Source organism: Mya arenaria, chromosome 6, assembly GCF_026914265.1.
Source record: "Mya arenaria isolate MELC-2E11 chromosome 6, ASM2691426v1".
Lineage (NCBI taxonomy): Eukaryota > Metazoa > Mollusca > Bivalvia > Myida > Myidae > Mya > Mya arenaria.
The window spans coordinates 31,565,007-31,587,540 of record NC_069127.1 but is presented as its reverse complement, the minus strand read 5'-3'; the positions used below and the strand labels follow the sequence as shown (position 1 = coordinate 31,587,540).

Genomic DNA, 22,534 nt, shown 5'->3' with positions numbered 1-22,534 from the left:
ACCAAGATAATTTAAATTTACCACTTTATTGAAATATGGGCTCATTTCAATATAAAGCTTACTATATTAGTCATTTTAGTAGTAAATTGATTTTTAAATAGTGTCAAATTTCCATTTCTTTTTCATTATTTGTGTGATTTAAACTTTAGACAACATTGAAAATGAACACAAAGTTGAAAAAATAAACAAAAAATTGATGTGTTGCCAATTTTTATTTTAAATATTTTAAGATAATTAGTTACGACTTAAATCATTAAATGAAATGGCCCCATGCCCCTGGCCTCAACCCCACTCACCATGACCTCCTATTTGTCAGTGAGAGCCTATTGGCCATGTGTTCCCCTGGCTGGTGACGATACATATTGCTCTTTGTCTGTCCACGTCGACGTACAAATATCACTACCACGATAACAACCGCTATGGCAACCAGGGCTGCAATAATCCCTCCAACTATTCCACCAACGTTTGTGCCTGGTTCTTCCACTTCTGAAAACAACCATTCACTTAATAAAATTTGCCCCAGTGTCCAATTTCAAGAACAAATACTATAAAGCAAACTTTGAACTTACATGTACGTTTGTAATTTTTTCCTCAAACAATTGTGTGAAATTTTTTGCACTTTGCTTACAGGGAAGATATTATAGCTAATTTCAATGGAAAATTTTCATTAAAAGTCTGGGATAAACTTTAACTATATTTTAATAAGTGTTTTTAACAATAATTTTTTATTTTATTAAATATTGTTTTATTCACTATATTATTAACAGCTGTTGTCATGACAACGTAATGCTAACAACACAATTGTATGGTTCACAATGGTTATTGGGCAAATTACACCAATGCAGAAGTGCCTACTCATAGTTACAATTGCCTTATTTCTTTTAATCAACACATGACCATGATTCAAAGCATTGTTATACAATCTGAAACCATTGCCTACCTTCCATATTTATGGGTTTTGAAGCTAAATGGTTTGGGATTTCAACAAGAGGCCCAAAAGGGCCTATGCTCTACTGGCATGGCTTTTGTGGTCATATCAATCCAGAGCATGTATGTATGGGTAAAAGGCAACAGACATATACTTTGTTTTGTGTTTGGGTTACCTGAAAACGTAGCACGTTCAACATCTAAGCCCAGAAAGTATTGTAAGCAGATTAGTTGCATGAACTATTTTAATATGTGCCAAGTAAAAGTCATCTGACAAAAAATCTTTCAAAACTGTACTCTTAGTAAAAATTTCTGTAGTTTTAAAAGTTAAAAAAAGTTGGTCAAAAGGTCAAAGTCAAGGGCATCCTAGGACAACATTGATCAATTTGAACAAACATTCACAATCAATTGTGCTGAGATGGATGCAGGAACACACAAAAAGATTTTCAAACCTTTCCAGATTTATGTTTACCAAACCTGTGAACCCTGGGTGTGGCCAGTAATGACACCAGGTTCATAACTTAAACATTCACAACCAATTTTGTTAAGATGAATGTGCAAACTACAGAACTTAAAGCTAAAAAATGGCCTTTGGGCTTTCAACAAGAACAAGGCAGAGTAATTCACAAAATCAACTGCAGAAGCAAAAAACAAATTGTCTCTCAAAATCCTAGACTTGCAAATTGTCTCCCTTAACTCTAGAATTTACATGTACATGTACATGTAAACTTGGCTAAAAATAGAATTCGCTCATGCAGACCTGGCTAAAAATAGAAAGCATTTCTTTAAAACTTTCATGGCCCATAATCTAGGCATTTATGGACGGATCTGGTTTTCGAAAGGAACCGAGCACTAATGGATATCTATATACTGTACAAGTTTCATCGAGATACAATCAAAACTGAAGACTGTATCGTGTTCACAAGCAATTGTTTACAGACGCACGACCGCACGACCGCACGACTGCACGGATGCACATACTACGTACACATTACCATCGCATAAGCTCTTCTGGCCTTTGGCCAGTAGAGCTAAAAAAAGGCTGACCATGACGGGTCTACTTGATCTACTTTTTATTGTTTAAATTTTCACCGCATTGATTGTTTTCATACAACGGATATTGTGGTATGCAGATACACAGTAGTCACATTCAATTTTTTTTTAATTTTACTTAGGAGAAACTTAACTTCTTTTCTTATTTTGTTTAATGTTTAGCACACAAGTGACGCTTTCTCCAGATATGTAGTGTTGGGGGTTGTGAAGCACTAGAAATCAGTGTTGTTTCGCATACAAATTAGTCAATTTCCTATAGAATTTAGAGGGAATTTATTTAGTAGTCTGTGACCTATTGCTGACATTTGAATTAAAACAGGGATATGTGAGCCATGACAAGCAAAAATGTGCCTTTTAGTAAATATTTGAATTATGAGTCTTCTGCATAATTACCAATAAAAGTTACAATAAGGGAACAGGGGTGCTACCAAAACAGGACAGGGTGGGATGCCCTTCCTTGTCTCTATGAGGGAACAGGGGTGCTACCAAAACAGGACAGGGTGGGATGCCCTTCCTGCTCTCTATGAGGGAACAGGGTGGGATGCTACCTAAACAGGACAGGGTGGGATGCCCTTCATTGTCTCTATGAGGGCACAGGGGTGCTACCTAAACAGGACAGGGTGGGGTGCCCTTCCTTGTCTCTATGAGGGAACAGGGGTGCTACCAAAACAGGACAGGGTTGGATGCCCTTCCTTGTCTCTATGAGGGAACAGGGGTGCTACCAAAACAGGACAGGGTGGGGTGCCCTTCCTTGTCTCTATGAGGGAACAGGGGTGCTTCCAAAACAGGACAGGGTGGGATGCCCTTCCTTGTCTCTATGAGGGAACAGGGGTGCTTCCAAAACAGGACAGGGGGGTGCCCTTCCTGATCTCTATGAGGGAACAGGGGTGCTACCTAAACAGGACAGGGTGGGGTGCCCTTCCTTGTCTCTATGAGGGAACAGGGGTGCTACAAAAACAGGACAGGGTGGGGTGCCCTTCCTTGTCTCTATGAGGGAACAGGGGTGCTACAAAAACAGGACAGGGTGGGGTGCCCTTCCTGATCTCTCTGAGGGCACAGGGGTGCTACCAAAACAGGACAGGGTGGGATGCCCTTCCTTGTCTCTATGAGGGAACAGGGGTGCTTCCTACACATGGTGAAGCACACATAATCCCACTCTACTTACTGATGGCAGCAGTTTTCACAGCCTCTGAGAAAGGTGTATCCGTGAACTGCATCGTTGTATAAGCCCTAAGGGCCACATAGTAGGTTGTGTCTGGTTTTAGAGGACCATTACAGAATGTACGGTCCTCACAGCCTGTTTCCGAGCCAATCTCAAACATCTTGTAATCAGCTTCAGGAACAGCCCTCTTTTGACGGGGCACAAAACGGCCGTTACATGTTGAGTCTATGGCAAAGAAGTCTGTACAGTTGGAGACAACCTGAAATCAGAATACAATATTTAAACCTTTTCATATGATATTAACGGTTACAATATACCTATATATGCGCTTCCTGTATACCAAAGGTTACAATATACCTAATAGCGCTTTTTATGTATATCAAAGGTTACAATATACATAATAGAACTCCCTACGAAAGTTTACAATATACATTATAGCGCTACCTATATATTAAAGGTTACAATATACCTAATAGCACTTCCTATATATTAAAGGTTACAATATACCTAATAGTGCTACCTATATATATATTTGTAAAAAAACCTTTTTATGTTCAGGTGTATTCAAGAAGCATTTCTAGAATTTCATGTATCCAGAAAGCATATAATTAAAGAAAATAAAAATGTCTTTCCATCATTTAAAGTAATGCTCATATTTAAAATCAATATCTACACTTGTAAAATAAACATGAATTTTGAGTGATAAGCCTTTAACTGCTTATTAAAATAATGCATTTGTGAGAAAATTTTATTTACTGATAACAAGATTGTTCCCCTTAAGCACCCTCCCGGTTCCCTTTATACAGCAGACTGCCCTTTATAAGACCTGCCAACCTTCCTTCACTTACCTGATAAGTCTTGATGCTCCTATCCCGGTTAGCCTCCTTCCAACCAGGTAGCATGCCAACCCCCGATATGTAAGAATTATCCTTCAACTCTGACACGATCACTGTGTACGAGACAATCTCCCCGTACTTGTCGGAAAACACGTTTGAGAAGTTGAACACGATCTTGTGCGGATCTTCTGGCACTATGGTGGCGCTCACCTTCCGCGGCTGTGCGGTGGTGTTTGTCACACCCGTCTTGTATGGTGGCTCTGGAAATGAGAAAATAACAATGATACATGTATAAGAAATATTTATTGCAACGGATAAATGTTCAGCAGCAACATACAAGTCTGGTACATTACAAGCACGTCTGTTTATGAGATTCACATTGTGCATTATTTTTTACTTTTTTGTGCCATAATATAATATTGCCGGCCTGAGAAAACAAACCTTATCACATTTCCAAGATACTGACGGAATTGAACAAAAACGCCCAAATATATGCAGAAGTAAATACTTAAATGAAGCAAAAGTAATGGTTGAAAAAATTTCTATATTATATTAATGGTGTTTTTTTTATTGTATTTGGTTGATTTCGTTCTCCTGACTGTTTAGTTCTTTTTGTATCGGGGTTTTTTAATGCATCGATGAAAGTATTTCATAGCTATAAAGCTGCATGCTTAAAGAGTATTTCACACTTACTGTATGTCTTCATGTTGATCACAGCAATGCCAGCAGGACCTGCTGCTATGGTAAAACCTTGAACCTGAAATAGACATTAATTATAAGACCAATAACAATTTGGCTGACTCCAAACTGAAGAATTTACCATGTTTTAACAATTTTGACTGAAGCTAATCACAACAAATTGTAATATTACACCAAATCAAATAGCACTTAACATTAAACCACTATTTAAACCAGGTGTTATTAAATATCTTAAAAGTGATTTTGTCTGGGAAAAGCATTTTAACCCATTTACCTCAAATGTGTACCGGTACCCAGCTTTGAAGTTCTTAAACACCTGGGAAGTGGTAGAAGCCGTCACATTCAGGGAACCGCTCACAACATCACCCTGCAGTACCATAAACATATAAATAAATACTGTATATCAGGTCAAATTTCAAGGTTTTTTTTCATGATTTTCTTGATTCTGGCTATTCATTCAAGGCTTGAAATACATGATGGCATTATTTTCTAAGTGGTTAACACAGGTAAATTGATATTTTGCTATGTTTTTAAATTTTGTATCCTTATTGCGAATGAAAGACTTGTGAAATTCAAGCAATATATAGTATCATAGTTTAAAGCATATTAAGATATAATATTCAATACACATCACAATATTCAATATGGACTTTTCAACCCAATGGCAGGACTTTTTAACATCTTGGTAAATTTCACAAAAATCAAGGCTTTTCAACCCTTTTGTCATTTCAACCACTAAAAGGCCTAATACTTTTTCGCCTTAAACACAGACATTTCAACCCCTAATAAATGAAGACTTTTCAACCCATTGAGTTCAATTCGTAGAGATTTCACAATACCAATATCGATCGTCCTACAACGTTCAATAAACTCTCACACTTACTAACAGGAAGCTAAATTCCAATTATGACCGCCCTCAGTATATCAAACAATTTTATTAATAATTTTTTTTTGTTGAATCCAAGTCCGTGCATTTAATTGTCCTGAGCTTCTCAAAGTCTTGAATAAAAAATTAGATGCCGGAATTTTAAATAATGTTTTGCACAATGTCAAATACATAGAACCAGTGATAACATACCTCTTTTTCTCCCCTAAAGGTGATGATGTATAGTTGTATGTAACCGTTCTGACTCTGTGGGATTTTCCAGTTCAGCTTGACCTCAGTTGGGGCTGTTTCCATGGCAACCACATCTTGCACAACTGATGGGGCTGTAAAATAATAAATGTTTTAAAACAATGTTTTGAAGGGTTTTTTTATTCAAACTTCAGAAAATATTACATTATACGTCACAATTTAGCTGTTACCCTTCTGCCCTCATGGAGACCAGCAAGTCTACCACAGAGGCCAAGCAGTATTTATTATTTTCTTCAGAATAACTTCTAGGCTCAAGATACAATTATTAGTACCGGTACATTGATGAGACAGTATAGTTACACAACACATCTTCAGTCATTTCAAATTCCCCACTGAAGTTGATTTGTTAAAAAGATTATAGCCAAATTAAATTAAATTTAAAGTTTGTTTACCATAGATGTTAAGTATTTTCAATAAAGGCAATGAAAGCTATGTATTACATAGATTATGATGTTTTATATATTAATATGACAAGTGAGATACATAAATCAGGAAATAGATTTAACTTAAGTTAGAAATGCTTTATGACAACCAGCCCAGGTGCGGAATTCATAAAACATCTTAAGTCATTTATTATCCTAAGTTAAATATGTCAATGATCATATGATATAATAATTTAAAAATATCTTAAATACACATAGACATTGATTTTATTCATGATATTTAATTTTATTTTAAAAATACATATACTATCTTTTAATTTGACTATGAAAGAAATAGGGAATTGACTTAAGTTAAGAAATGACATAGGGTGTTTTATAAATACCGGCCCAGGTCATAAGAATACCTTTTTAAGCAAGGGTTTACCAAAATTGATTGTTTTTTTGATCATACAGATGAACACCGCTATTCCGAACACCGTTTATTCGAAATTATCGCTATTTCGAATTAATTTTTCGGTCCAAATTTTACTCCTTCTTTGTTTAACTAAATGTTTGGTCTTTAATTCGAAATCGCTATTCCGAAATAATCGCTATTCCGAAGTAAAAATTACAGTCCCGATTTGGTATTTCACACATATTTATCAACTCTTAATTCGAACCTGATTGTGTCATAGTTTTTCACACCTTACTGCGAATGCATTCGGGCATCGGCTTGAGGTGACAATGGAGCTTTTTAAAGAATGACATTGAGCACACGTATGTTACAAACATCGATATCAGAAAATGAACGATTCATTTCGGTGATGTAGTATATAATTCCTGGTTAACACAATCTGAATATCATTCGAAAATCTCATCAGATTCATACATGTGCTGTCATTTTGATTTAAATGTTTTATGTTGTTTTAATAAAGAAGTATAATAACAAATTATTTGTCAATTATTAAACAATAAATCAACAAATATTTTTATCTACAAAAGAAAACTCAAACCGAGTGTTTCGTATTGGTAACGTGTAACCAACATTGCAATTTTCACGACTTAGTATTTCACGTCATCTATAATTCGTGAACGCTGTCATTTGCGGAAAATTGTTAATCCGAAACACCGCTATTCCGAAGTTATTTGTTGAGTCCCCACAACTTCGAATAAACGGTGTTCAACTGTATTTCAATGGTTCTTTATATTATTGTATTCTTCACTTAGGCTTTGGATCAGGGTTAAGCTAAAGGCATACTTATAAAAGGTGGACCAATAATTTGTAAAATTCTAAACTATGCATACCAGCTTGTAGAGTGACAACAGCGATGAAAGAAGGCACACTGTAGGTGCCAAACCACGTGTTTGTGATACACTGGTACTCTGTGAACGGGGTTAGCTGGTCAATCTCAAAGACAACCACTGCTTCAATGGTATCTATGGTAACAGCCTTCACAGGCACAGTTCCGTGGTAACACTTAACTTCGTACTTGTCAACACCGCCTTCAGGTCTAATAAGGTTCAGTGAAATATCTATGGCTGATTTTGATTTCACTGTCATGGTCACATTATTTGGCACTAAAAAAAACAACAACACAAAGCATCATAATTATAAGATGATTTTACTATTTTTAAGAAAAATGACTTAACCAATAATTCAAAACTTTGCCTTCCATTCAAAGATTAATTATTTCCAAAAAATGTAATCACATTATATTAGAGGCAATAAGCATTCATAATTGTGATCTGAATGTATATTTCTTTATTTTGACAAAAACAATAATACTATTATTACAACAGTAATGATGACCTTCTCTGAAGCAATACATAATATTAAGACTACCAGTTTGATTGTGTTGTTCTTAAAACCTGCACAATAAAGTTACTATCCATTATTTACTACTTTTCTTTACATCCAATGACTGACAGTGATTACTTCCTTCAAGGAATGACATCAGCATTACATCATAGCTACAACTTCACAGACAAGATTATGATTGTGTTGTTTTAAGTCTGTTGTTGCTCATACACTCATTCAATTTTAGTGAAAGATGGTTTTTTTTACTTGTAAAAGTATCTTTAATTGTAATTATATTGTGTAACCTTACATGTTTGAGCCTGCATGGTCTTTATTTCGCTCTCCACTTCTCCACTGACTGTATACACCTCCACTGTGAAGAGCTCTCCTGCTGTCAGGTTAGAGAACTCTAGTCTCCTTCCTTCATCAGCCTTTGTCCTGATGATTACCTCCCTTGTTTCAGTCAAAGTGAACACTATTTCGTCAAAGTTGTCTATGTTTTCAAAGCTGTAGATGATGGTGAATGAAGTTTTTTCTGCATCATGGAAGAACAAGTTCACATTGTTCACTGGTTCTGAAAGAAGGATTTTTTTAAGTATTAAAGAATGTAGGCTTTTAAAAACTACAGCTACATAAAAGATAACTATACTTTATGTATAAAAATTTGTATACAATATTATTTTTTGTATTTTGGCTATAAAGAAAAAAAATTGAAGTGTTTTTTGAGGCCTTATCCGAACAACTTTTCTGTCTAAATAATCATTTTTGTCATTAAAATAGGGTTAAAAACATTAAATCTACCTATTTGTAACTACCCACCCCTCAAATTGTTGCTGGGTAAGCCAAACAACCTATTTACTAATTGTGATCTTAATGTCACTCTATATTTCTGTATTCTTCACTTTATATTTTTTCATCAATGACACAAATGTATACCCTCTGCTTCAACTTACTGGTGATAGCGATCACATGTACATCGCTAGAGTACACGCCTTGAACCACACTGCGAACAGACATATTGTACTTGAACCCAGCAAGCAGACCGACCACAGTGTGCTCGACAATGCTGGCAGTGGCTGGGCTGGGTACCATGTCACGTTGGTCATTTCCTACGTCGTCATGGTAACTGATCTGCCATTGTTCCACGTAGGTGGCACTGCGGTTGTACAGCCACTGGAGTTTCACCGAGGATGCTGTCGTCTCATTGGTTATCAAACTGAGGCTTGGGGGAGACAGGGGTGCTGTAAATTATTGAATTCAAGAATAAAACAGAGGTGGGCGTGATTCTGTTTTAAATTCACATGCACATATTTTGCAAGAAATGACTTTTTGTACATGTACATGTAGTATGAACTTGATATATTTGTCACTGTTTCAGAATAGCAAAACATCCAATTCACCTGAATTAGGTAAAATTACCAATGCATGGTCTTTTCCTATATTACAACTATCAAATGAAATACCCATTATCGGATTAGTCCAAAACTTCTTTAAAATGTAAATATTGAGTTAAATTGATACACTTTCTGTTTAAAAGATACAAAATAAAGTTTTTTCTTCTAAAATTAGAAAAACATCTTACCAACTGACATTGTTAAAGACTTACAGCTTTCACAAGACTGAAAACTCATTTACATTTCTTCTTGTTCTTTATGTATAGAGAAATTGGCAATTTTACTTAAATTTCCAATTAGAATCTGAGTGTTTTGATTGGACTGTTAAATTAATTGACCAATCAAATTCATGGAATCACTGAGGCAAGTCTAATGACAAGAATAAGAATTATCGAATACTGGCCCAAACCCACTCAAATTTGATTAGACTTGGCAGGTGGATCAGACATGTTTCACTACCTTCAACCCAAATAAATGTTCTGCTCACTTCATGTAACATATATTATACCCTTCATACACTATTATTACACTTACGTAAAACAACACTGTCCGTCTGCACTTCACTATTGACATTTCCGCTGACCGCAAAAACCTCCAGCTCATATCTCTCACCAGGAAACAAGCCTGCCAACGCCAGGTCGGGAATGTAGGTGGAGTTTAACACCCACAATGCGCTTGGCTCCCGTAGACTGGTTCTGTGTCTGACCAGATAATAGTCATGTATGCTGTTAGCTGCTGGGCTCCAGTCCAGCCGAATAGAGGTTGTGTCTTCTATGCTTACTGTAAGGTTTTCCACAGGCTTGGGTTCTGTAAAGATAATATTTTAAGGTTTAAATATTAAGGAAAGTAATGATTTACCCAAACCTGAATAAAATGTTAATATCATGTAAGATTTAGAGACTCTCTGTTTTATAACAATAAATTTTCAAAAAATCAAAATATAATCTAATTAAACAAATCGGTATTTCATACAATTTAATGCATCATTCTAACAACACATAGGTTAGGATATGTATGAAACAAACATTTCATCATCAACTGCTCTAGTAGCCAATTAAAATCAACTGCTCTAGTACCGTATTATATCATGCATAGGACGCACTTTTTTACCCCCAATTCTCGTCTTAAAAACTGCCTGCGTCCTTTCTATGCTATTAGAATTTCATCTGTTTTTTTCCAAGTCCATTTCAGGTCGAAAATATCGGACCGGGGAAGAATGCGGTAATAGTAAGTATCTGTACTGCGTCACCGTAGAGAACAACTGACATAGGTAAAATCACGCAAGTTAACACACAAAGAAATATATTGAATGTCTACTTTAAAATGATTTATTGAGAAATAAATTGAAAAAAAACATGAGTGTTTACTTTTTTATAAAAGGGATGCTACTCACAAAAACTCGATGTGAGTCAGCACTTAAACTGGATTGAGATATAACGGCAACGGAAATCGGGAAAGGAGGTAAATATCAATTAATCGTTCGATATTTTACAAAACATTTTGTTGTATGTTACTGTTTTAAAAAATTGATAAATGAATGTGCATAACGCAGAGTAGCATTATTGTCACTATCAAATCTTTTCAAATGTGCGAAGGTGTGAAAAAATCCCGCTGTCTGTCATTAGAAAAACATCAATAGAACAAACTATTGATGGTAATACCTTATGGTTGTTTGTTCGCACTTTACCCGATGTGCCTTCCGCTGGCAAGGCTAATTACTGACACTTAATTATGCCGACATGCTTTAATCCGCACAGCGACAAGCCTTATCAAAACAATCATCAGTTTTGACAATACACAGTTTTGTTGCGATTGCAACGGTTGCAACGGTTGACTGTCATTCAGAAGGCATGTCGAGACTATTGTAATGGTTGCAACGGTTGACTGGCAGTCGGGACTATTACGGCATTTGTATAAGTCTTATAATATGCGTAAATGTTGTCAAAATGTCAAGACATATATCATTGTTGTGTACGTACGCTAAATTACCAAAATACGACAATAATTATCGAAATACACAAGACAGTTACCAAAATATGCCTTATATACATTTTTTTGTTTGTTTTTTACTTCAATATATATGTTATAAATACTTGACCAATCTCAATTTTTCGGCTCCGATTTTGACATTTTTTCGCTGCGTCCTATCTTATATATTAAGGGTTTTTACCCGTTTTCTCAACTATGTTTTTGCCTGCGTCCTATCTATGCTAGCGTCCTATACATGATATAATACGGTCAATTAGAATTATGTTAATAATGTTTATGAGATATATTTCCACATATATTAAGCTCTTCTGTAAAAATATATTACGAATAGTTCATGAGCAGACGCATTTCTCATACAGTTTACATGTGTCAATCCCTGGGAGTTCAAGCCAACAAGGTTCGACTGTATATCTTTTTCTTCTTTTTTATTTGAGTATCTTGACTAACCACAGGGTTAAAGTTTTTGCATGACAACACCAACGATGACACCAGATATAATATACCATGACTTTTTGTCATTGAAAAAACAGATGAGCTAAAAATTACCACCATTTACAATATAAATTCTTTCAACCAACTGGGAACAATACTTACGTGTCGTGGCGTTAATTTGCTGAATTGCCGACCCCGCTGTGACTCCAGACACATTCTGCCACACCTGAACAACCACATTGTACGTCCCGCCAGCGAGCAGATCGGGAATTTCCACTGTATACTGCAGCTCGTCTTGGATCGCTGATATCGGGGGAAGGTATGACGACTTGCCAATCGGAAACTCCCGGTAGGTCACCTGAGATGAAAATACATGAAGGTACCTGCATGTACGCATTTTTCTGAACAATTTTTTTCTATCAGATTATTGGTATAACTATACCAATTTATAGCATTTTGTTTAGCTAACTCTTAAAAAATTATATTTAAAGAAAGAAAAAATATCTCATAATTATATAACTATTATGCTTCCCAAATTAATTCTTTTCTGTTATATAAGTACCGTAAATGACTGGTTATAACACGCACTTTTTTCCCTCAGATTTCAATGTAAAAAAATGCCTGCGTCTTACAAACAGTAACAAGCTTTTGACATTTTTTTCTGAGGTCGATTTCAGGCCGAAATTGGTAAACTTATATACCGTACTGTTAAAAACTGTTTTCATTTTATTTTGAGAAATGTTATTTAATGCATATGCATGTGTTACAGAAGCGATATATATTAATCCCAGCTAATGTACATACCAGGAATCCAGACTGAGATCCTGTCACATTCTGTAGACTCCAGTTGACCCTCAAGCCGGTACCCCAATCCTCTGCTGACAGGTCCATAACAGACAATGGGCCTGGAACCAGACAAAGATAGTCAATAATGAAAGACACATCAAAGCTGTCTTACTATTGATTGGGGGCTGAAATTAGGGCTTTGAGCCCAAATTCTGAGTATGTATTTTCCCCCATTTTTGTGTAAAAATCCCATTCAGGGTATTCCATTTGAAAAGATTATTAAAAATAAACGGGATTAAAAAATAACACATTTTTACTTTAAGTAAGCAAGAAATCCGTGAATCGGATGCATCACCCAAAGCGCCCATAATGTTTATAAAAAGGTCACCATGACCTATACTTTTGATTTTACATGTAAGCATTAATCCAAAAATCAATAGGGGTCATCTACTGACATGACCATTGTGAATATTAAGTATGAAGAGAGAAATGACCATAAAGTTTCTATTTGATGTCTTCATTACCTTGACCTATTGACACAAGATCAATCGGGTCATCTTTTGACCATGACCAATGTACGTATCAAATTTGATGGCTGTAAGCAAAATAGTTAAAAAGTTAAATCGGAAACTAGTGTGAAGTCACTGACAATGTCGATGTCAACATCTACACCCGACAAAGCAATCCCATGTGTCTTGCAGCCATGCTTTGTATACAGCACATAAAGTACTCTAAAAAAGTTGTGTTAATCAAAATTCCTTTATGCCAGCAAATTTCTTCCTGAAAGAGCCTAGGCCCCATTCCAAAACTAAAGTACACAAGGTATTACAATTTGATGAAAGAGCGTGACCACTTGGGTAAGAGGCAGATACCTTAACCACTTGACCACGACCAGAGGTACCATCTATGTGTCTCTATAATAGGACACAAGTACTGGTTTCTATTTAAGAAACAGACCCCAGAGTTATTTATATCTGCTTAAAGCCGTCTTCACAATGAAGCTCAAATAAATTAGTATAATCAACATCAACAAATGTTTAGTTTATACTACCGTAAATGACTGGGTATTAGACGCACTTGTTTCCCTCAAATTTCAATGTAAAAAAAATGTCTGCATCTAATAACCCAAAACAAGCTTTTGAACTTTTTTTCTGAGGTCGATTTCAGGCCGAGCGTTTGTTTAGATTTATGTATAAAGTGAGGTTACTCGCGTCATATCGATCGAGTATATACAGGTTAAAACGGCAGTTGTAGATCGGGATACGGTATATCGTAAGACGTTTATAATGTAAAAAAAAAATGTACGATTGTAGATTAAAATTATTAAATATTATTTTGAATATAACAATAATTAAACATGCATATAAAGAAGCAAAGTTTTGCACTGTCAAAATATTTTTTGTCAGTTGTACGATAAGGTGTGAAAAACTGGCACTGCCTTTAACCTGTTTAACATACCAATACTACAAACTGTTGCGATAATGGTCTTGTTTTTTCGCACTTTGCCACGTTCTTTATTCTTTTCTGTAGGTGTTGACATTTTGAGAACAAACCCGTACAATATAAGGTTTTTGCATAACTTAACTTTTCATTCTCGACAGGTTATTGTATTATCATTCTATGGTTTTAAAGATAACCATCGCCATTATTACGAAAAAAAAATTGTGTCACTGTCAACAAATTGCCAGACAATTTTGACATTTTTTCTATGCGTCTTTAAACCAAAAACATAGATTAAACGTTTTTTCTTGGATTTTTCACTGATTTTTTGCCTGCGTCTAATACCCCCTATCGTCTTATACCCGGGTAATTTCTTTTGGCTCGATGTGATGAAAGCTGATAGCTTATAGAATTACTTTGTTTGTATCCTGGGTAGAAACCATGCAGTACTGGTGTCCATTTTGAGAGGCTGTGAGAAATTACCACTGTGAAGGATCGAACCCACAACCTGTTGGGAGAGAGGCGGGCACCTATACCACTAGACCACTCTCATCCCTCGATAAACAAATGTTTACAGTTCATACACATAATATAGAAACCATTATTATACTCACTTGTGACAACATTGATCGTTAGTCGGTCACTAGTAATATTGGATGACACGGTTACCACGGAGATTGTGAACAGCGTGCCTGGGGCAAGATCATCCAACTTGTAGCTCGTCACAGAACTGGAAGACAATAACATGGCTTGTAAAAGTGAACATGACATATCCTTGTACAAGCATGCATTCGGACTCTCTTATTACCAATGGTACAATCACTTCTTTGAACATAGGTGATTCCAAGCAGTAATATTATGTATGGTCACATATTAAAGACATGTTTAGCTTAAATTTGCAAATATAACGCTCAGTTCAATTTTAAGTGACACATACGCAAATTCAAACTAAAATTCTAGATCCCAGAATATTTTGTCATACACATGTTGATATGGTGCAACAGGTGCAAATGCTTCGTGTTGTTCCTATTAATGCAAATTCCTATGTATAGGACACACTCTTTCCCCTCAGAATTCCCCACCCCCCAAACAATGCCTGCCTCTTATCCATAGTATGAAGCTTTTGTTCGTTTTGTTTTCAAAAATCATTTCTAGCCCAAATTGCTTTAATAGACAAGTAAAAGGAAGAAAACGGAGCTTGTTTACATTTCACTTCAAAGGGACATTACTCACATCGATTGATGCATTTAGTTTTATCAGCAGTGACAAGCTCAGTTACAGTAAGCATCAGCAAATGAGAACAAATAAATGCAATTGTACATGGGGAATAATTCATGTCAATTTTTAACATGTGTTATGGGCCTTGCCATACAAACAATTTGTTTTTATCATGATAATATACCATGAATCATGTAAACACATCATCTGGGCCCCATTGTAAAAAAGATCGTAAATTTCCAAAGAAAATTGTACATATCACATGACATGTTTGGCATGGATTATTCCCGTAACTTAACAGGACTGGTGTACTAAGGTAAAATATCTAATTGAAACTCGGCCTTGAACAATAAGTAAATGCCAACAATATTAAGTGTTTGCTTGATGCAGACTATGACGTTAACACCAGGGCTAAGACAAACCTAAATTTTTTTTCCATAAATCACTGACAGGATTAAGTAAATATCTTAGTATTTGAAACAATGATAAGTATACATTGAAAATCTTGCAGAACACAGCCATTTCAGAAGTTCTCCAGACATATCAAAATCAAATCTCACCTGTTCAGTGAGACTTCCTGCGTGTCTGCACGATTGATTTCTATGGTAACCAGGTATGTGTCGAACGTGGCGTTCACCGGCGGGTCCCAGGCTACGTATATGTGATAACTGTCAACAAGGGTCGTCCTCAGGTTCTCCACAGCGGATGGATCTATGAAAAAGTAATTTTAATTACTGAATATATTATTCTATTTATCAAGGCGGTGTGAAGGCTGAGTATCTTCATTTATACTCAAACGGGTGTACTGCGATTAGGGGAAATCTTCATAGCCAACTTGAGTTGAATTTTTAACTTTGTATACAGTTATCTAATAGCCTTACTTTTGAAGTTGATTTTAAGGACATTTTTAAATCTTTGTACTACAAAACTATGAAAATAAGCATATTTATTGTCTATAAAATGAATGCTTATGAATATTTTTAATAAAAAGTAGAGGGGACTAAAAATAATATTTTTAAAAAATTACAACATTTTCATCTCAGTACAAAATGATTAACAATAAAGTTTACTATATAAATGATGTGTTTCCATTACATTTTTATTTCTTATTTTGTGTTTTCCTGATTTAAGATTAAGTTGCAATTGAAAGTTAAAAATGTTGTCAAACCTGTAACACAGTTTAATTGAATGATGTGGTGTATTTCCATTACTTGTTAAATCAAAATCAAATAATGTATTAATTAGGACAAAACAGTAAAATGATCGCAGAGTAAAATCGCCAAAACTCAGATTTTGTCAGTTATTCATGCTATAGTATGTAGTGTGTACTTTTATACAATGTACGTAAAAAAGCAAGTACTCTTTTTTTATAACAAGAGCTGTAGTAGGACAGCCTGCTGGACTAAACACTGCTTGTCTTAGAAATAAATGAAATGATGACGTAATATGTGCCTGTCAAAAACAATGGAAAAAAACTAAAAAAGAAAGGCAATAAAAATAATCAAGGAAAAGAAAAAGAATATCAATCTACGGCCAAAATTTGTATTAAGGATGATACGGAATTATTTAACTTAATTGTGTGATGGCCATGAACAACTGTGTGAAGTATTGAGATCTGTGTTAAAACCCTGGATGCGCAAGTTGCCCTTGGATAATATGGAGTTATATAACAGAACTGTGTGATATTCCTGAACATCTGTGTGTTTATGATGAAGTATGAAGTGAATTGAATGAAGGGTATTTTCATCTTGTCCTTAAACTTTAACCGTACTCAGACGCCAACACCGAACCTTGATTAAAAAGTATAGCCCTCTGTATTTTTAGAATAGTTGAGCTAAAAATGAGAGAAATGCCAGAATAAATCTTGTGAAGAAATAAAGCTTATAAGGAAGATCATTAATGAGATCTTCAAACTAGGAAACTGTTATTTACAGTATATTTTTTTCCTTAGAAAATGTTCTCATTGACATTCAAGTAATAAATCAAAGGACAAGTCTTACAACTTCAGAGAGAAAACTACTCTTTAAAAGTTTAACATAAAAGGAAACAAAAATATTAATATTATCATGAATATCAATATAAAAAATTCATCGAAAGTGGAGTGATTCCATAAAAGCATAAGCAGTTTGGCAAACCCCGGCTCCTAGCGCTAAAGCTTCCAAGAAATGGTGCTGTTCTACATAAAAGTCTAGCACTGTAGTAATATTATATCATCCTATAATAATCCAGAACTAGCGAGATGTGATTTAAAACCACTATAGTTTTTAAGTAGGAGAATAACCATATCACCAAGACAAATAGTATAACAGTTTTATTTACTTAACTTACTCAACATAAAGAATATCATAATTATAATTGTATAGACTTATAATATATATAATGTTCAAAGCATTATCAACAAAGCTAAATTGTAAACATCAGAAGCCATGTGGATAAATATGGTTAATTCTATGGTTTGGTCAAAGCTAGCTGAAAAGTTTGTTGATTGGTCAATATTTATTCAATATTGACCATTAACCAATCAGATCATTCAAATGTGCTTATTAACCACATTATAACCTGTGGACAACTGTACCAAATTTTAAACAGTTGACTGGAGAAGAGTTTGGGTATCTTCAGTACATAAAGGTCATTTCGTTTTATTCCCCAAGTCCAAATGAATATTAAATTATATGGCAATATTCAAACGGTATTCTATTCAATTCTTCTATACAACTATTGAATGAAATTCTAGAGAGAAACAAGTTCCCAATGTAATGTTACATTATTTATGAACAATTTATTGGCGCTCTTTTAAGAACGAGCGTATGATAAAATTTTGTCAAGATCAAGAATTTCAATTAAATACCTCGTAGTAAGTCAAGATTACAAATGAATTAGATCGTATTACGGTCTTAAATTCTTAACCATTTCAGACCATCAAACTATTATTTTCCATAAAGATATTATTACTAGAAATTATTACCAGAAATATCATTTTAAAAAAGATATTGTATAATACATTCGTTGACCAGATAATATTGTTAAGACCAAGAATTTTCACTAAATAAAGACAAGATTACAAATTAAATGGATCGTTTTACTGTGTTAACCATTTTAGACCATCAAACTATTATTTTCCTAATAGATATTATTACTAGAAATTGTTACCAGAAATATTGTTTAAAAAAAGCAATCTAACAATACATTCGTTGACCAGATCACTTAGAGTATTTTGTGTAAGGCTTCTGTGTAAATCTTCAATGAAATATGACATTGAAAAGATAACTAAAATATCTGCTAATAAAGAGAAAGTTAGTGGAGTATAATATGTACAATGATTTCTAGATACATGAGTAGAGTGACCTGCCCCGCCTTACCTCGCTCCTCTAGAGGCCCAACCAGAGAAATAATGTGTTATTAATTGGAAAAACAACTAACACCAACTATTTTGTCACATCACAAGAATTTTCGACCCAAAGTCAATTTTTTCTAGTTTAAAAAATAATGATTAACATGTTCAATTTCTTACATGGTAAAACAACTAAGTCTTACACCAAGCAATAAATATTTTTCCAAAAATGATGTGTTGCATCTGAATTTGGACCTAAAGTTCTGGGATGCGACAAAGTTTATGCAAAGTTATAATAAAAATATAATTATGCATGGGAAATGAATTTCATTTATGACAATATATTAAGTATATTATTAGTTGCCTCATATGTAGCTGTCAGATAACAGTTACTTGAAAGAAGAGAAAACAAAATAATGTTAGTATTATGTTGCTTTGTTAGTAAAGAATTGAGTAAAAAAATAAAAATTGCAAAATCAAAATTAAAAGTAATTCATTTAAAATGAATGAGCAAATAACATTCAAACATACTTGTTATGAAAGTTAAGTCAACTGCTTCACTGTTGAGTGATCCAGACTGGGACTCCATTTTTAATGCATATTCGGTGCCTGGCTGCAGATCCACAAAGGTAAAACTGGTACCAGTCTCTGTTACTATTTTTGGCCCAGTGGGTGTGGTCAAGGTCAGGATATAATGGTCAACCAGTCCAGCAGGTGCTTGCCACGTGACCTTCACCTCTGTTCCACTGACAACATCCAGTATAGGGTCAGATGGCTTGTTGGGAACTAGAAAATACCATAAGGCCACATTCACAAGACAGATTTACAACAACTAATTATCAGAAAATGCCAAAAAATCATACTATTTTAAGCGACAAGTCATATTTTCCAAACCAAAAATAATTCGGTTAAAAACAAACAAGTCCTTGTGAAGTCATGCTGCATAAATAAATGCCAAACATGTTATATTATGTCTTTGACAACTCCCAGAAGGTTGAGACAGCTTATATAAGATGAATATTTTATGGGTATTTCCTACAACTTTCACTTCGCAGAAAATTCGCAGACACATTCTTAAGACAAAAATATGTTGGTTTGGCCTAAACAATCCCATTTAATACCCTATACTGAACAAGAGATTAATTAGATGGTCACATTGCTCGTTTGTTTTTCTCAAATAGTCAAGGGACTCGCGTATGACTAAAATGCACTTTAGCTAGAGTAATGAAACTTGCTACACATAATGCTCATTGTCTGTGTATACTCAAATTCATTACAATATTTCAAAAAAAAATTCTACTCATGGAAAAACAATCATTTTAGTATAGCGTAACAATGACAAATCCTGGACTTAAAATCTATGACACATGTCAGAAATTCCTGGACTTTTTTTTAAAGTACTGACTTCTTAATTAATCTTATATAATAAACATAATATTAGTTTAACCTGTTCAACCAGAAAAATATGTTTAAACACAATTTACATATTAAGATTACTGTAATTATTAAAATAATAACAACTTTAATATGACATGTACAAGGTCAACCAACCTGTTCTATAAGTATCTGACAATGCGTCACTACTTTTTGACCCCAGCTCTGTTGCTATGGTAACAATATAGGCAGCTCCTGCTGTTAGCTCAGTAAAGGTGTAACTTGAATTTCCTGAGATAAGTTTCCTAAAACAGAAAAATAAAATTATTAACAGAAATATAATCACAAAACAGTTGTTTAACATAATTATCACCATAAATAATACATTTAATGATAAAAAATGTTCAAATACCTAAATTTATTTATAAACACAGTACATATTCATTTCCCCATATATTTCAATGTAAACAGGCAATACTTCAAATTGAAAAAAATGCCATTTCTAGCATTTCACGTATATGACAACCATATATTTCCTAAAAATTCAGTTCAAGGCCAACTTTACATACTTTTTCTAGTAAAGGTCAGTCATCATGACCTTGACCTTGACCAACTGACCCCAAAATCATTAGGGGTCATCTATGATCATGATCAATGTACATAGCTTATTTGAAGAGCATAAACAAGTACATGCAATGCAAACAGAAGTGTTTGGACAACGTAGAATATGAAGATGCCGGACAAGTTATCCCTGTGTGCCTATGCAGGCATAACAATAAAATATGAACAACCGTTAAGTAGAGATAAATCATTTAAATCAGGGGCGTAAAGATGCAAGTAAGTTAGAAACACTACTTGAAACTGAGATAGCAAAACTACATTTGTAACTCACAAAGACTCGTTGAAATTGTCGGTGGTGCCAGATGACTTGATAGTAAGAAAGTAATAGTCAAAGGTGGCGTTGCTGGCTATACTCCAATGTACGGTGATGGTAGAGTTGGTTGCATCAGTCGCAGAGTCGTAGGTCAGGCTGGACACAGGGGCGGGGTCTGAAGAAACAACCATGATATAGCTTTTTAAATATGTCCGTAGTTATCAAAATGTGTTATAAATGACATACAAAACTAAAACATTGCACACAGATGCTAACTATCATTTGTAATATTTTCAGTGGATATTGGCTCAACAATTATTAAATTCAGATTTAAGGATCGTAATTCTCATGAGCGTATTGACGATACCATATTCATGGCAACATTGCTCTGAATTTCAATTGAATAATTTAACGTTTTTTAGCTATAGCAAAGTTTTTTTTTAGAAAAAGACACCTAGGGCATGACAATACCTCCATTTTTTTCTTTGAATATCAGTCAAGCTAAAAATAAAATATCAGTTACATGTACATTGTTTGTTGATACATGTGTATATACATGTACCGTAATATAAACTTCACATTTGTTTTCAATCACGTTATAAAATTATTATGATCAATTTTCTGATACAAATGGTTTAGCTAATGAACAAAAAAATATAACAAATTAAAATTCATTATGGCTGAATTTTTAAGTAAAATCGTGCATTATAATGCATTCCCAAACATCATATAAACAAGAACGCAATGGAGCGAACGCCAATGCTCGTCTGCTGATGTTTTTTCAGTCTAAAAAGGGGCATAACTCAACATTTAATCATTTTTTTCAGATATGGCCAAGGTTAAAGATGCACTCTTACTCCCAAAAAAGATTTACCATAACTAATATTGTTTTGATATTCCAAAATGGATGAATAAATGTCAAAAACAATGATTTTTATGAAGGATTCTAAGTTTAATTTCAAAGAAATGAGCATAAAACAAAGTATTTCTTCCTTATTTTTGCGCTTTCTGCTATTAAATACACAGTTACAATCTTGATTGCAGTAATTAATATTTTATATAAATGCATTATTTAATAAGTTGTTAAAGGTTTATGAGTCAAAATTGATGTTCGTTATACATGTGTATGTATTGATTTTGAATAAGAATGTCACTTTAAAGTATTGGCATAATAAGGCCAGCAATGACCTTGATGATAAAACTTAGCCTATCATAATACCTCAACTTTTTCTTCTTCAAAAAACAAAAAGCAAACTAAATATTGATGCCGACTTACAAAATATTGATGATAACTAGCAATGTCATGATGAAAGCTTACATGTGTAGAATGTTTGTGTAAGTGGCTGGCTAACTTCATAGCCAGTTGATGTGTAGATGGACACATTGTATTTGGTTCCCACGTTGAGCCCGGTGAGTGAAATCTGCATCTGCAGGGGACTGACGCTCTGCTCAAAGGCGCCATTCTCTCCCGTTACCCTGATGAGGAAGCTGGTGATGAATGGGTTGTCGTTGTTGGCTAGCGACCACTTAAGCAAGATGGCGGTGCTGTTGCTCTCAGCTTCCGTGAGACTTGACACAGGTAGGGGAGCTAGAAAACATATCAAGTATTTATAAACATTTTATACATTGTATAACATCAAAATGTACCGTAGATGGGTACTTACCAGTAGGCCAATTTAGATAAGAAAGCTGTACTCTCAACTATTATGGTTGTAAAATTGATG

The 22,534-nt window shown here is 34.5% G+C and overlaps 1 protein-coding gene across 2 annotated transcripts in view; it reads right to left on the bottom strand.

The window, feature by feature from the left end:
• LOC128238193 (tyrosine-protein phosphatase 10D-like) overlaps positions 1 to 22,534 on the bottom strand; it is a 49,411-nt gene that overhangs the window by 13,404 nt on the left and 13,473 nt on the right. For both annotated transcript variants that reach the window (XM_052953821.1, XM_052953822.1), the window contains exons 6-23: positions 22,129 to 22,398; positions 20,829 to 20,985; positions 20,114 to 20,241; positions 19,094 to 19,348; positions 15,792 to 15,942; positions 14,628 to 14,743; positions 12,592 to 12,692; positions 11,950 to 12,145; positions 9,901 to 10,173; positions 8,926 to 9,213; positions 8,283 to 8,546; positions 7,480 to 7,752; positions 5,756 to 5,886; positions 4,952 to 5,044; positions 4,672 to 4,735; positions 3,991 to 4,238; positions 3,146 to 3,401; positions 297 to 486 (exon numbers count right to left, since the gene is read on the bottom strand). In XM_052953821.1, coding sequence (XP_052809781.1) covers positions 297 to 486; positions 3,146 to 3,401; positions 3,991 to 4,238; positions 4,672 to 4,735; positions 4,952 to 5,044; positions 5,756 to 5,886; positions 7,480 to 7,752; positions 8,283 to 8,546; positions 8,926 to 9,213; positions 9,901 to 10,173; positions 11,950 to 12,145; positions 12,592 to 12,692; positions 14,628 to 14,743; positions 15,792 to 15,942; positions 19,094 to 19,348; positions 20,114 to 20,241; positions 20,829 to 20,985; positions 22,129 to 22,398 — 3,454 coding nt within the window. The remainder of the gene's footprint in view (positions 1 to 296; positions 487 to 3,145; positions 3,402 to 3,990; positions 4,239 to 4,671; positions 4,736 to 4,951; positions 5,045 to 5,755; positions 5,887 to 7,479; positions 7,753 to 8,282; positions 8,547 to 8,925; positions 9,214 to 9,900; positions 10,174 to 11,949; positions 12,146 to 12,591; positions 12,693 to 14,627; positions 14,744 to 15,791; positions 15,943 to 19,093; positions 19,349 to 20,113; positions 20,242 to 20,828; positions 20,986 to 22,128; positions 22,399 to 22,534) is intronic.